Source organism: Arachis duranensis, chromosome 3, assembly GCF_000817695.3.
Source record: "Arachis duranensis cultivar V14167 chromosome 3, aradu.V14167.gnm2.J7QH, whole genome shotgun sequence".
NCBI classification, from domain to species: Eukaryota; Viridiplantae; Streptophyta; class Magnoliopsida; order Fabales; family Fabaceae; genus Arachis; species Arachis duranensis.
In genome coordinates, this window is record NC_029774.3 from 129,553,137 (window position 1) to 129,570,437 (window position 17,301).

General features: G+C 30.6%; 1 protein-coding gene across 1 annotated transcript in view; it reads left to right on the plus strand.

Moving 5' to 3' along the window:
• The window catches only part of LOC107481538 (uncharacterized), a 25,979-nt gene extending 9,061 nt beyond the window's left edge, over positions 1 to 16,918 (plus strand). Inside the window, 8 exon segments of the mRNA XM_021137066.2 lie at positions 13,870 to 14,067; positions 14,152 to 14,231; positions 14,665 to 15,135; positions 15,220 to 15,306; positions 15,442 to 15,567; positions 15,640 to 15,834; positions 15,922 to 16,011; positions 16,095 to 16,918. Of these exon segments, the coding sequence (XP_020992725.2) occupies positions 13,870 to 14,067; positions 14,152 to 14,231; positions 14,665 to 15,135; positions 15,220 to 15,306; positions 15,442 to 15,567; positions 15,640 to 15,834; positions 15,922 to 16,011; positions 16,095 to 16,796 (1,949 nt within the window). The 3' untranslated portion in view covers positions 16,797 to 16,918.
• The last annotated feature ends 383 nt before the right edge of the window (positions 16,919 to 17,301 follow it).

Here is a 17,301-nt window from a genome sequence, read left to right on the forward strand (position 1 = left end):
CATCCCACTTTGCCTCTTCTCCTACCCGTCTTAGGAAGCTTCTTTGTTCCTCACCTTTCATCCGCCACCACCTCGTCCTTGGGTTCTTCGTATGATGTCTTTTTCTCAACGCGAAAATCCATGACGAGCACCCTATGTTGTGTTGTCAAACTCTCTCCCGGGATAATTTTACAGTTAATGCAAAATTTCCGGTCGACTCTCCTCAACAAGAAGAAGTCGATTTGAGAGCTTGTCATGCCACTCTTATAGGTTATAAGATGTTCGTCTCTCTTTTTAAAATATGTATTTGCGATGAGAAGATCAAAAGTTGAGGAAAAGTCCAAAATAGTTTTACCCTCAATATTGATCACTTCGAAACCATGGCCTCCGTGAATACTCCCATATCCAGTCACTTTTCTCCCAACATGGCCATTTAAATCTCCTCCTAAGAAAATCTTATCTCCCAAATGTATGCCTTGAACCAAACTCTCTAGATCCTCCCAAAACCTTATCTTGTGTTGTTCGTCCGAACCCACTTGCGGTGCATAGGCGCTAATCACATGGAAAACACCTCCCTCCACCACAAGTTTGATAGAGATGATCCGATCTCCCATCCTCTTGACATCCACTACGTCTTTCTTCCACTGCTTATCCACAATTATTCCAACTCCATTCCTATTCTTCACCTTTCTTGTATACCAAAGTTTGAAACCAGAAGAATCCAACTCCCTAGCCTTTGCACCAACCCATTTCGTTTCTTGTAGGCACATAATGTTAATCTTCCTCCTTGTCATGGTGTCCACCACCTCCATGGATTTTTCTGTTAGAGTGCCTATGTTCCATGTCCCAAATCTCAACTTTCTGTCGCTTCGACATTTACCTTTTTCTTTGTGAACTAGCTTATTTACCCTCGTCCGTTCACGAAAACGCGAGAACCCTTGCTCATTTAACACTACATCCGGGCACCGATGCAGCGGCTCTTGCTTTGACACCGTACTCGAGCCATACGGCGCGTTGCTTCCGGGCAACGACCTAGCTTTAGTGCAATAATGTCTTTGATTCATGTCATGGGGGGTTAGGCTATATTTTATGTTGGTTGCCGAAGACCTAACACAACCCTCCTCCTTTATCCGGGCTTGGGACCGGCTATGTACCGCAAGTGTAACATAGGCGGAGTTACTAAGAGATTAGCGATTAATTAGGTTAAATAGAAATTGAATTACCAAGGGATTGGAGTTTGATTACTAATGATTTGGCATAGATATATCTTTACATGATAAAGGTGGAAAGTGAAAAATATTTTTTTCGGAAGTCTCAACATCTCTGAAACCTTAATTCTCTTAATCATATTACTTTTTCAACCAATTTTAGTTTGATCTTGTTTATCTCTGTTTTCATGCTATTTTCTATTGAAACTCTAAATTTGTGCTTGTCTGACTAGAATATTCAATTGACTATTACTTACTTAATTTGTTAATCCTCGTGGGAACGATAATCCACTTTTGTGGTATTACTTGGTACGACTCGGTGCACTTGCCAATCGTTTGTGGTTTTATAAAATCCGCATCAAGTTTTTGGCATCATTGCCGGGGATTAATTGCGATTGACAATTACCAGTTAATTGATTACCTATATTAAACATTTTTTTCTTTTTCAGTTTCTTTTAAAATTTTCTTTCTATTCTTTTCTCTTTAATTTTCTTTTTACTACATGGTGAGCTTAATTCAATTTGGTATTTTATGCCAAAAAAAAAATAATGGAGAGATACCACATGAGTTACTACTCACACTCAAAGAATGATTCATATTACTGTGGATGGAGGAATTATCCGAATTTTGGTTGGAAAAATTAAGAACAAGAAAACTTCCGTATTCCATATCTCATCCATCAAGAACCATCATCTCTTTATTCCTATCGGGAACCATCATCCAATTATTCATATCAAGAATTACCATTTCTCTATTCATATCAAGGATCATCATCTCTTGATCTTTCCATGAAAAAACTAGAGCAATCTCTTGCTAAATTTATACAAAAAGCTTCAACCTCACCTCCTAATTATCAATATCGAGAATCATCATCTTTTTATTCATACCAAGAACCATTATCTCTTTATTCGTATCAAACACCATTATCTCTTGAGTTTGTCATAAAAAAATTAGAAAACATTGTTGTTGAGTTTACTCAATACACTCAAAGTTGCACATGAGACAAAAATAAATATAAAAAATCTAAAAAATATATGTGGAATTGATTATTAAGCAAGTGACAGAGGAACAAATAAATTCTCTCCCAAGAGAAACAATGTAAAATCTTACAAAAAATGTGAGAAAATCAATCAAAAGTGTTTATACTCCAGTAAATTAAAGAGTTGCATGGGTTGATTTAATTCACCCATTAATATAAGAAGTTCTTGATGAATGGATCCTTTTAAACACTACACAACGCTTAAGTCCCGAAAAGGAAAAAGAAAAGGAAGAAGAACTAAAAGAAGTGAAGAAAATTGAGAAAAACACAGAAAGAAGGATTATGGTCAATGAACAAAAGACATACAATATTTGTGAGAAGGAGACGATCAACAAAAATCAATCCTACTTCTATCCTAAAAAGCAGTTTGAATCAAGTTAAAGATAGTAAAAGAATGCTTGTTGAGAGGAAACCAAATCGTATGATATCATTTTTCTCCTTTTTTCATTAAAATCTTTTCTCTTAACCAATTGGAAGAAGAGAAAGAGAATTCAAGTTTAGCAAGAACCACACGTCAAGTTAATGATATTAAAAGAGCGCTTGTTGGGAGACAACCCAATGTTAAATAACCTCTTTTTATCTTTCTTTTTGCGTTGCTTCATATTGCATATGTGTTTCATGGATTAAGTTTGGTGTTGCTATACCAACATGATGCTTGCTTTTTACGGGATACTTGGCCCAGCTTTTCATTGAGTGTGTCATACTAAGTTGGGTATTCTCACACCAAGTTTGGTGTTGCTACACTTTTCCCATGCAAACACATTAGCAACTTACTTATTTTAAGTGGTTGTGTCTTTAATTTCGTTTTGCTTTTAATTTTGTTTGTTTTATGTGAATAATCTCTTGCATCACTTATTTGTTTTTACTAGCTAACCATGATTGTTCATAATTACATCACCACTGTTTTTCTTTATTATTTGAAGACAAGCAACTATTATAAGTTTAGTGTTGGAAGCTATACTCTACATAACCAAAAAGATGATAAAAAGGGAGGTGACTCTATCTTTAGAATTTTATTTCTTATATATATCTTACATCTGTTATGATAATCATGATTCAATCTTTCTCATTTCACCTCATTTTTGAAATTGCTTGCACCCAATATCCTTAAGCATGCAACAAAGAATTTTTGAATGGATAAAGTTGAAGAAAATTTTTAAAATTTGGAACAAGTAAAAATTAAGAGAAGTAGAGGTTCTGATAGTATGATTGTGTCATGAGATTATATGTTTGTGAAAACTTATAGGGAGAGCTTTAAGACATGGAATGAAGTTTAAAGAAGTATTATGGAGGTTTTTAAAAATCTATAAAATGATTAAAATCAAGAAGCAGCAAAAAAAGAAAAGAAAGAAAAATAAAAAGCAAGAGTCAAGTCTCTGAGCACCAATGGCTATGAAGGTAAAAAAGAACCAAAGCTCAAACAGTTATTTTTCTAGTTAAGTGCTTGTGGTGTGACTATGCCAAGAAAATTTTGAAACAGAATATTTAGAGTCAAAGTCAAGTGTAAATAAAAGAGAAATCAATGGCTCTGAGCACCAATAACTGGGAAGAATAAAAAGAAGCACGAATTCAAAGAATTTCTCAATTAAGTGTTTGTGGTGTTTCTGTGTCAAGCAAAACTTGAAACAAAACATTTAGAGTCGCGGCTAGGCTCAAGGTGCAAACCACTCAAGCAAAAAAAGGAAAAGTTGTCTTCAAGGTGAAAATATATAAAAAGACCTCCATAATATCATCCGAATGGAATTTCTAAGTCCTAAAACTTTCAATTGTAAGATTAGCAAGCATTGAAATCTATACATGATCACACAATTCGGAGTTCACCCCATTATCACTTGATCACTTCACTCACTGAAATGTCAAGCAATTCTTCAACCCACTCCAATTTAGAGGACTCCTTATGCATAGTTCTTTTCTTACTTAGGAACAAGCAAGATATTAAGTTTGGTGTTGTGATACATGAGCATCTTTAGTTATTTTTAATTATTATTTATTTGAATAAAGTTAGTGATTTCCTTATTTTTATTAAGATTCTCATACTTTTAATCAATGTTTTTTGGAGTTACTTTGAACTTTGGTATGTATAGGAAAGTGTTGGAATCAAACACAAAACAAAAATTAAGAGATGCAAAAAGTGTATCATGCGTACACATCTGGCATGCGTACGCACAATAATACTAGCTATTGTACGCAGGAACCTTGCTGTGCAAAGCGAAGAGAGAAATAGAAGCTACTTGAGAGCAATCAAAGGGTATCATGTGTATGTATCTAGCATGAGTACGTATCTAGCATGCGTTCGTACGACTAGCACCATAAAAAACTTCGTGCATACACATCTGGCATGCGTACGCATGATTTTACCAAGCCGTCAGACGTGAGAATTTACCGTGGGATTCCTAGGAGCAAACAGAGAGAAAATTTGAGCCTATAAAAGCAGTCGTGGGATGTGGGAGGCACAATCGTGGGACATCAAGCTTAAAACAGAGACCACACTCTCCAAATTTAGGCCATGTTGCACGGTTATATGAGGCACATCCACGTATCAAATGGACCACCTTTTAGGACCTTCGATGCTTTACTAATCCTTCATTAATCTCTCCAACTTCATCGTTTTGTTGCTAAGATTAAAGTTTCAAGCCAATGATTTCAACTAAGCAAGACACTAAATTTTTAATTTTAATTACAAAAAAGACTGTTAGTTAATTAAGAGTTATTAAGACTTAATTAGTTATATTGAATTTAATTTAGTTTCTTTTTTATTATTTTAAATTTTGAAGTAGTTTTAGTGTTAGCATAAATAGGAGAGGAGCCACACACATGAGTTGTCTTCTTCTTCCTCTGTTGTTGCTTCTTTCTTCTTCGCTTTTTTGGCAGTTTTGACCATTCATAATTTTTAAGTTTTTTCTTGAAGCATGAGCTACTAATCTCCTCAATTAAGGTTAAGAGTTCTGTTGATTTCTATGGATAAATATTATAATTTTTTTACCTTTGATTAATGCATTGATATTTTTTTAAGAAAAAATTTTCGTGCTTCATCCAAAGGATTTGAATGTGTTAAAAAACAATTCTTCTCTTACTTGAATTCTTTTATTATATTAGAAAAGTTAATTAATTGAATCAAGTTTAAAAACTTTTTCTCACGGTTCTTAATTTTGAAAACTAGATTTGATAAGTAACATCGAATCAACTAGGAATAATTCTTGTGAACTGTGTGATTCTTAAATCAGTGAAAGTGTTTCACCTCTTTTCTTAAATAATTGACTAAGAAATTAGCGATTAATTAGGTTAAAGAGAAATTGAATTATCAAAGAATTAGAGTTTGATTACTAATGATTTGTCATAGATACATTTTTGCATGATTAAGATAAAAAATGAAAAGCATTTTTTCGAAAGTCTCAACATCTATAAAACTTTAACTCTCTTAATCATATTATTTTTTTAACTAACTTTAGTTTACTCTTGTTTAATTTTCTGTTTTCATCCTATTCGCTATTGAAATTTTAAATTTGTGCTTATCTGACTAAAATAATCAATTGACTATTACTTTCTTAATCCATTAATTCGCATAGAAATAATAATCCATTCCTATAATATTACTTGATAAATCTTGATGTACTTACGGATTGTTTGTGGTTTTATAAAATTCATATCACGAGACTGCAAGATCATTCCAAGGTTCCATTCTCTTTAATTAGCTGGAGTAAAAACACAGACAAATGTTTATTTTTAATTAAATGATTTTTATGAAGTAAAAAATGCTATATTTTTTATTAATTAAATAAATATTATTTTTATATTATTATNTCTATTTAAGGGTGGTTGCTTATCAATGAGCTACTACACATAAAAAGTAGAATTTAAAATTTTTAATATTTACTTAAACAAACGAATAAGTTAATTATTTGGCCAACTCATTTGTATAAAACAAATATATTATAATTGAAAATGTTGTTTCCTCGCTCTTATTGCATCTACTATATACTTTTCTAGTTAGCATCACATTCTCTGGCTCTCTGCGGTTCATTATTTTTGCTCATATTAATCAAATATAATGCGTTTTGATAATGAAACTCATAATAGTATCTCCCGGGAAAAATGTTAGGTATCCGCAAACCAAAATATTATTGTCATTTTTCCACTACCCAAAAAATATAGATTATTGTCATTTTTAAGTTTTGACACCAACAAAAATGAAAAACGATAGTCATAAAGATAAAATCTAAACGCTACTCATTGAATTGGAGAAAACTATGTGCACATAGAAGATTTCGTGGATTATATATTGTTAAGGTAATGTCATAAATGATGAGAGTTATCCATTTTAATTGACCTAACCGTTTGGGTTGGAATAAATAGTTTGTAAACACTGCTGTGTGTAAGATATTTCCCTATCATAATGGTATTCATCTAAATTACAATCTTAGCTTGTTGCCGCCGCCTGGATTCTCTATTTTCTTTTGACTCATTATAGTCATGGCCTTATGGGAGCATCTGGGCATGGGGCATTAATAATTAGTTAATTACATATCCTCTCATTTTCACTCTCGATTTGAAATTTATTGGAGACGTGGACCTAAAATATATTTGGACTGATATAATGAAATTATCCTCTCTTTTTAAAATAAGAATTTATCTTCACTTATATTCTATATTAATAATATTTAATCAATTTTGGAATAAGTGACGAGAAAAAATAAATTGACAAAGTAACTATTATCGGAGAATTATCATTATATTATGGTCAGAGTGGTTGCGGTACGGTTTAAATCGGTTTTAAGTTAAAAATTTATCTGATTCGAATACTAATTTTATTTACAGTACGGTTTAAATTGGATAATTTTTTTTTAAAATCTGATTTGAACCTATCAAATTTCAAGCGGTTTAGATTGGATTTAATTTGCTGTATGATTTTGTAAATTAAAAAAATTAAATACATATAATAAGTCTCAATATCAAATTTTAAATAATCAACAATGACATAATAAGTCTCAATAATATTTTACAAAGCTAACGATAACATAACAATATAAATAAAATTGTAGATTCGCTAAAATAAATAAATAAATAATATTTTGAACATAAAATATTTATTAAATAATAATAATAATACATAAATAATATAAAAACGTATAATAAATTGAACATGTTATAAGTATAATTATAAATATAATAATAAAATAATAATATTATAACACATTGTGCGATTTTGATTGGATTGAATCGGTTATGAAAAGTAAATTTAAAATCCGATCCGATTCAACGGGTTACAAAAAATATAATCCAATCAAATCTGAATTAGTACAATTTTAATCGATTTTTTGTTTAAATTGAATTGAATAAACGGTTTAATTTAGATTGGTTTGAATTTAAATACCCCAATTATACTAGTCTAAAAAGTAATCTTGCAAATTCAATTTTAATTTTATAATTTCAACAACTTCTAATAATTTTTTATTTAAGTACATATTTAAAAGTGAACACTTACTAGAAATATAAGAGAGTATATATATCACCCTGAAATTGCTTTAAACTTTTTAAAATTTAAAATAGAGAACACACGATCAAATTAAATAAAAGTTAAGTTGCTAATTGCGGAGAAATAAATGTTGTTTAAATTGAAGTCGGTAGTAGAACCCACGTCTTAATTACTCATGTGACTATCATAATAATTTAGATCTTCTCTTCCTCAGATAGAAAGATGCATGACAGCCCTAGCTTAGCTTCGTGCAATGCAGAGATATTGAGCGTTGACCCGTGATTGTGGTTTGTGATATACAACAATACTACACTTTTTTTTAATTTTGATATTGGAACAAGTGTGGTGTATGTATAGTTCGATTATAGAAGTACAGGGTGTATAATTAAAGTGTGATGGCTATAATTAACAAATTGAACGGTTTAATTTGGAGGAGAGTAATCGAACCGTCTGAGGTATATAAATTGGACTGTTTAATTTGCGTACTATATGTTACGCATCAAACATCTATGCATTCTGTCCTCTATTTGTATATTCGGTGAAAATCTCATTTTTTTTGTTCTCATTTTACTCGTTTCTCGTTTATCTCCAACTCCTTCTCTTCTTTTCTCTTATTGTTGATGCAGAAATCAGATTTAGGAAAAAAAATTGGATCACCAGCTTTTAACAATGCCAAAAAAAATAAATAAATAAAAGACGTCAATCGTTTGGAACTCTATATTACTAATTATTTTGATCATCCTAATTATATAAGTTTTTATTATCAAATATTTTGATTTAATTAAAATAATAATGATAATATTAAAAATTTTTTATTAAGATTATAGGTACGATAATAAAATAATTATTAGTAATTATTATTAATAAATTTATTGTAAATTTATTGGATCAAGCTCTGATACAAAACATGTGAAAAGTTTTGGAAGAAGACCAAGTTCTATTACTACGAATAATAGCTGATCTGATGGATTCGTGTCAATCGGAAATAAGACCTACACCATCACGTGTCACCACATGTCATAAGTTACTAAGAAAAGAATGCTAAGTCTCAGATGTCTCTCTCTCTACTATCGAAAATACCATAGGCACGATATTGTTATTGACATTCTATAAAACTGTAACTAACGAACAATCCTTATATTTTTCATACGAATGAGTCCCGTCTATCTGCACTACTGGCTTACAATGTCTGAATGCTCTAATATAAGGGTAATAACTCCAAAAAACTCGGTGTAATACACGAATATTAGGAACTAAGTCATCCTCCTAGTACGCAGGTAGTGTTTCAAAATGAATGACTGTTGATGGCTCATTATGACACATGGCCTCAAATCATATGGACAAAGCTTATGAAGCTTTCCAACCTCCAAAAATTGACTCCACTGCCTTTTGCTTTGCTAACCATGTTTTGCGATAACTTATGGTATAGTTAAACTTTGACTGTACTTTCGCAATAATTGAGTTCACCTTTATAAATGGGTCAATTTCTACCAACGACTTTTTTGCTTATGTAATTGTGTTAAAATTCAGTTTCGAATGATCTTGAGAAATGGTGGCCCTAGTATAGGTGTGACTACCATCGTACCTCCTTATCTCCCAACAATACTTCCTGAATATTTTGCTAACCCTGATCTGCCAATCATAACCTTCGTCGTATTTGGTACATTTAGCATAGAATGTCGTTAGTTCCGACTCATGCATTCGATAATCTACCTACGGATGGTATAATCTTTCATCGCCTTAATCACTACCTCTTTAGAACTAAATTCCATTCCAACGGTGGATTTACCATCCGTCACAACAGAAAGCTCTGCTGCAATCACACCACAAAATTTATATTTTGATAAATAATTTTTAAATACATGCATTTATATATTAAAGAAACTCCGGTGCATACATGGCCTCCAAATCCAATGACTGCATGAAAGTCGATTCCTCAAACGGATGCTGGTTTGCTAGTGTATTTGCCATAGCCGCCACATCTGCCGTCATAGTGTCGTCAACTTGATATTCGTCTACACCCGAATCAACGACCTCATAGTTACTTTCAAACTCTTTCTCACTATCACTGTTATAATCTTCCAACTCAATATCTCGGTCCGTTGCAGATTGCTCGAACTCAATATACACCTCGATAAATGATATTTAGGACCGACTTTTAAGATATACTGAAAATATTTCTTACATGCTCGCTTCATTCGTCACGTATTTTGTTTGAAATTGAACGAACCCACCAAATACTGATATAGAATATCTGTATAAAATACACAACACTCTTCTACGTATTTGAGAATCCATCTTCTCACAAATCACACCTTTTAGTTCTTCAAAGGACATTGTGAATGGAATAATAATATCTAATGAATTTTCACATACAAATTTCACTCCTTCAAATGTTTGTAATAAAATTTGCCCATACATGATAATATACTTTTAACATAACTCTATCATCCATGATAATATACTCACATTGAACACTCTCAACTTTGATATTAATTTTTTTGAAACACTGGAGAAGAAGAAAAGGAGAAGAGAGGAGCTTCAGAAGATTTGAAGATTGTGATAAGAAGAATATGAAGTTGAGAGTTCGGTTAGGGAGTTAGTATATATAAACATTAAAATCGGACTATCTAACCACCTTTCTTACCGTTTCAAATTTTAAAAGAACTTAAATCGGATACTCCGATTAGAGTTACGTCGTAGCAAAAAAAATTTGCATACATAAAATCGGTAGGTCCGATTTCCTTGTCCAAAATATATATGCTCAACACAAATCGGACGGTCCGATTTATGTTCCCTTCTCTCTTTAAAGAAATCGGGTCGTCCAATTTTTTCGCCGTCAGTTCACCGACATCACAATAGTGTATAACACCCCTAACATCTATAACGCTACGTTACACTACCCTATGTTTTATATCCAAAAAAATTAGCCACAATACTAAGTAATTATTAAAATTAATAAAATTTATTTATTAAAAATAATTTAATATTTATACGGATCATATATTAGTCAAAATTATTAAAAGCTGTGGGCTCTTATTACTTTTTCTGATGTGATATATAACAGAACGCGTAGGTTTCTTTTTCCATTTCTGGATGGCTAGTGCTAATATTTATCAATTTTAACTTTTAAGATTCGTCATCAGAATGATTATCATGCAGTCGATGATTTTAATGGATCCCAAATGGTCAAATGGACGTGATGGTTAACAGTTTACTCAACAAACCATTGCGTCCACCCATACCACCATTCATGACGGAGCGCTTTTTAATTAGTACTACTCCATTATTATTAGAACTTAGAAGAGAAAATTTCGACGGTAAGGAAAATTTATTATTTTAATAAGTAATCTAATAATTTAATAATATATTTTTAATGTATATATTTAAATATTAACAATTAGTTATTAGTAAAAAATATCAAATTTTATTAGCCTCTAATATTCTTCTTATTATAACATCTTATTTGTCAATTAATAATCTTAGATTATTGTATTATTATTAATTAAAGTTTCATCCCAAAGATCTTCGGATAAAAAGAATATTTTGTATATATAGGGAGCTTCCTATTTATACGAATGGATAAATATAAAGTAGTCTAAATGGCATGGTTATCAGTGTATATATATATAGTAATGTTAGAGTCCAATAATTTTTGTGATTATTAGTCATCAATTAATTATCAATAATGATTTGATGATGTGAGATTGATGTAAAACTTTATTTAATGGCTCACCTTTTTCTACTTGTTACATGTTGACCAAAATTCAATAAAATTACTGTGCCTAGACTTTTTCTATATATATATATATATGGAAACATTTCAAGTACTCCAAAAAATATCTGGTAAATTAATAATAATATAAAATATATTTTAATAGTATTATATTGTTTAAAAATTAATTAAAATATATAAAAATTAGTATTAAATTTTATGTATTTTTATTTAAAATATTTTATAATATATTTTTTATATTAAAGTTGTATAAAATTACATCGTTATTTGTTATTTTTATTTTTGTATTTGTTTTAATGAATGGACTTAGTCTTTTATATGGTATTTATTTATTTATTTATTTTGATTGTTGTTAGATTTGTTTTTTTTTTTTATATGTTCTTGTAAAGACATGTTCTTTCTAAACTGTTAACTTGTATATATTTTTTATTCTCTTTTGTTTCATCTTTATATGTATGTTCTTCGTCTAAAGATGTGCCTTGGATTCATTTATTTTTTTTTAATCTCTTTATTGGTATATTATTTAGATCTGATCATATTAGTATTGGTAAAGTTGGTTATTATAATTAACAAAGAATATAAATGAGCAATATAAATGATGTTTTGAATAAATAAAATTTTTTAGTATTACCTGGTAGATTTATTGTAATAGATGGTTGAGTTTCAGTATTTTTTGTTGGGACAAATGTCTTAGTAACAATATATTGTTGAGAGCTTTTTTAAAAGTTAAAATCATTTACTTTGACTTTTAATATAAGTATGAGGTTGTATAAATTTTTCAATTGAGATGATGTTTTAGTGTCATTGGTAACTTTGAGTGTAATTAGATTTGAGACAGTTGCGTCTAATAATTTTTTTATTTTTTTTATCAAATAGTACAAAAAATTATTGTAGCATTTTGATTTGTAATTTTTAATTTAATTTTGAATATATAATAATTATTAAGTTAGTAATTTATAATTTGATAATTTTTTTATAATAAGTATAATTTGATGGAATTTGATAGAATGTTTTATAATTTGAATTTGTAATAATTTTTCATGTTGTAGCACAAAACTTTATTTTTTGTATTTTTTTGTAGATTTTTTTTACATCTATTTGTTTTTCTTCTCTTATAAGTGTATATAAATTTTCAATGACATATAAAGTAAGAATAATAGAATTTTTTTATAATTTGAATTTATAATAATTTTTTATGTTGTAGCACGAAAATTTTATTTTTTGTATTTTTTAGATTTTTCTTTGATATTTACTTGTTTTTCTTTTTCTAATACGTATAGATTTTCAATTATATCTATAATAGTAAGTTTAGAATATTTATTGGCTTGTGTGTGTAATATATATTGAACAAGTTATTTTTAATAAGAATAATTTAAATAGTTAAAAATAATAAGAGTTTTTTTCGTAAATTTGTTTTTAAAATATAATAAATATTTTTATTTTGTAATTATCTAATAGAATCATTTTTAGGTAGATAGACTTTTCTTTATTTGTAATTGGTGTAAATATTTTTCATAGATAAATTACGAATTGTGAAATGAAGTAGTAGTATTAAAAGTCTTATGTATGATATATAAATATATCAAATAGGATGGAATTTGATATTTTGTAACTTAAAATTTATTATGATAATATTATTATTATGATACTTTTAATGTAAATATTTATTACATTAAATGCTTTATATTTTTATTGAAAAATAATATGTAATAAGTTAATTAATTAATTATGCATGGGAGTTATAGTTTATCTACTAAAAGTTGATTGGTTAATTTTTAAGATTTTGTCAAATAATTAAAATTAATAACGCGACATCATTAAAAGAAGAAATATGACTTAAATATAATGTACAAAGAGTTAGTATCAATTTTTATATAATAAAAATAAATAGATAGATTATAATTTTCATTTGAGTAGTTATCTTATATGTATATATCAAATAATAATAATAATAATAATAATAATAATAATAATAGTAGTAGTAGTAGTAGTAGTAGTAGTAGTAGTAGTAGTAGTAGTAGTAGTAGTGAGTATAAATATATTAAAGCTAAAGAAAGTTGGTATAAATGATAAAAATTTGAAACATATTTTAGAAGAATAATGATAGAAAAACATTATTTTTTTTTTATTTTTTTGTACTTGGGTTTGACTTTTGCTTGTTAAAATAAAACATGTTGTAAAGGAGACAGTGTTTGGTTGGTCATAAATTAGTTTGCAGCGGTGGAAGTGGAGAGTTGCAGGGCATATGCATGCATGCATGCAGCCTAGCTAGCTATAACTCTTTGTCCCAGCTAGCATTAACTGCTTCCACATCTATCAAACTCCGATCCAACATTTAAAGTTCCTTCATGCATGGCATCTAGTACGTACGTTATATAAGCCCATGCTCTTTCATATATTTATATCCCTAGCTACAACTAGAGTAGTAGTAGAGTAGCAATGGGAGGCACTCAGGGAGAAGAAAAGGAAGACGTAACAGTGACATGGCAGAATTTGTGGGTTACTGTTGCAGATGGAAACAAAAGGAAACCAATTCTGCAGGGTCTCACCGGTTATGCTCAACCGGGGAAACTTTTGGCCATAATGGGTCCTTCTGGCTGTGGCAAATCCACGCTTCTTGATGCCTTATCAGGTTATTATATATTTTATTGATTAGCAAATATATTATTAGGATCATCTGCTGCTGTGCATAATAACTTTCTTTTATCTCTTCCAGGGAGATTAAGCTCTAGCGTCAAACAGACGGGTAAAATTTTAATCAATGGCCACAAACAAGCACTGGCTTATGGAACTTCGGTAAACCAAACTACAATTTCCCCTTCCCATATATAAAATTATAACTAGTTAAGAGTTCAAATTCTTAGTAAAATAGTAACATTAGAGAAACAATATCTATCGATAAAGTTAACAAATTGTTGTTTAATTTATGAGAAATTAATTTTTAAACCTTTTTAATTTCAACAACAAAATTAATATATATAGACAAGACCGTTCCATTTAAGAAATCAGCACTTATAATTAATCATTCAAACATAATGTTTTTAATCCAGCAAGAGAGAGGAAGAATAAGTAAAAGCTAGAGAAAAGACACAGCTAGCTGAATTTTAGTTAAAAAAAATTAGTTACTTTAATTTTATCACTTTTTTTAAATCTTTCAAGTGTTTATTTGTTGTTTTTATATTTCAGACAAGAAATTTAAGAAATCAATTTTTGGCAATTTTTCTTTCAGGGATATGTAACACAAGATGATGCTATGCTGTCAACTTTGACCGCTGGGGAAACTTTATACTACTCAGCTCAGCTCCAGTTTCCAGATTCCATGTCCACTTCTGAGAAGAAGGAACGAGCTGATATAACACTGAGGGAAATGGGACTCCAAGATGCCATTGATACAAGGGTTGGAGGATGGGGTTCTAAAGGCCTAAGTGGTGGACAAAAGAGGAGACTCAGCATCTGCATTGAGATCCTAACACGCCCAAAGCTTCTGTTTCTTGATGAACCAACAAGTGGACTTGATAGTGCAGCTTCCTATTATGTCATGAAAAGAATTGCAAGCCTAAGCCTAAGGGATGGCATCCAAAGAACTATTGTTGCTTCAATCCATCAACCAAGTAGTGAAGTCTTTGAACTCTTCCATGATCTCTGTCTTCTGTCTTCTGGTCAAGCAGTATATTTTGGTCAAGCGTCTCATGCTAATCAGGTTAGCCACCAAAATTCTTATGCAGAACCAACCAGATAGATATTAATATTATATAATGAGAATTCTTTTTTCATCCAAGTGCAGTTTTTTTCTTCAAATGGCTTTCCTTGCCCAGCTCTCCACAATCCCTCTGATCATTACTTAAGGATCATAAACAAAGATTTTGACCAAGTAAGCAAGTAACCTTTACTTCTGAGTTTTACCTCATCATTCTTGTTTGATACTATACTCAACTCTTGTCCTTCTTAAGATATTACATGGGTTTGAAAAAGGAAGAGATATAAAAATTTCTTGTTATTTATTCAGGATGTTGAAGAAGGTTTTGGATTCGGAGTTACTGCTGAAGTAGCAATTGACATCCTTGTAAAGTCTTATGGATCATCTGAGATTAAAAACCAAGTTAATAATGTAGTGGCAACAATAACTGAAAGTGTAAGTTCATGTTACATTCCTTACATATATCTCTATGCCAAATATGAAAAACTAACCTTTGCATACCTACAGAATTCAGGAGCAGTTGGGAAGAAGAGGGTCAACGCCACATTCCTCACTCAGTGCCTCGTTCTTATGAGAAGATCTTCGCTGCGATTGTTTCGCGACTTGAGCAATTACTGGCTGCTTCTTGTTGTCTTTATTGCAGTAGCTATTAGCATGGGTTCCATGTTCTATGACATTGGCTCAAGTAATGGATCAATTCAAGTAAGTAAACTATGAAAAGCAATTAACATTATGACTTGTAATGCACAAGGTTAAAAAGTTAACATAATATCTTCATGCATGGTTCAGGGAAGAGGGTCTCTGCTTACTTTTTTGATATCAACTCTGGCATTCATGGCTCTTATTGGAGGATTCGCTCCATTAATGGAGGAAATGAGGGTAAGATTGCTATGCTCCTGTACTTTCTTGTATAAATTAACTAACTCACTTGTGACTGAAAATATTTCCTCTGATTGTTGTAGGTATTTGAAAGAGAGAGACTAAATGGTCACTATGGTATTATTGCTTTTCTCACAGGCAAAATATTCTCAGCACTTCCATATATGCTAATGATATGTCTAATTCCTGGAGGAATAATATATTACCTCTCAGGGCTGCAGAGAGGTTTAGAACACTTTGTGTACTTTGCTTCTGTTCTGTTTGCCATTGTGCTTTGGGTTGAGAGCCTCATGATGGTTGTGGGGAGTATGTTTCCCAATTTCGTAACCGGCATGAGCATTGCCGGCGGAATTCAAGGACTAACCATCTTAACTGGTGGATTCTACAGGCTGCCAAACGATCTTCCAAAACCATTTTGGAAATACCCCTTTTACTACCTTTCATTCCTTAAGTATGCTTTCCAAGGATGTTTCAAGAATGAATTTGAAGGCTTAAAATTTTCCATGGAACAAGGTGGAAGTGCAAAAACCATTATTAGTGGTAGAGACATTTTGACAAACACATGGCAGGTGGAAATGGGGCATTCCAAGTGGGTTGATCTTGCCATCATGTTTGGGATGATTGTTGTATATAGGGTTGTGTATTTGGCTATTACAAAAAGCAAGGAGAAGTTGAAACCTCTTGCTGCTTCCATTAACAATCACCCAACAAAAGTTTTCACCAGAGAGATTAGAATTAATGATAGAGCAAGCCCTGTATCTGAAAACCATGGTATCTTAGAATAAGCTACTTGTGCTTGAGTTCAACCTATCTTGCTCAAGTAAATAAGCCTTTCGTTCTCAATGTTTCATTATGTTATATTATATTTTTGTCAACATAACAAGGATTTAGCTTCTCTTTCTCTTAATTCATGACTAAATTACACTCTAAAAACACGTTCTTGAAAAAATCGGATTCGTCCCCCGTTTTGTTGTTAGCTATTTTTTTTTTCGCTTTTGCCCTAACCTAATCAATGAAAACCCTACATTTCATTTAATGAGCACTAGATGTCGTAATTTAATTAAAAAAACTAAAAGAGACACTCTCCTATACAGATTGGAGTGGTATAGAGAGAGAATATAATTCATTTTATAGTTATTTTTTATTATTTTATTATTATTTAAAATGTAAGTCCTATCTTTATTAATATCTTTTTCATTCTATTAAAGGAAAAATCTGTAAACTTACATCTTTACCATATAATTCACCAAACTAAAATAGATAATAAAGAGAAAAGGACAAATCGATTTT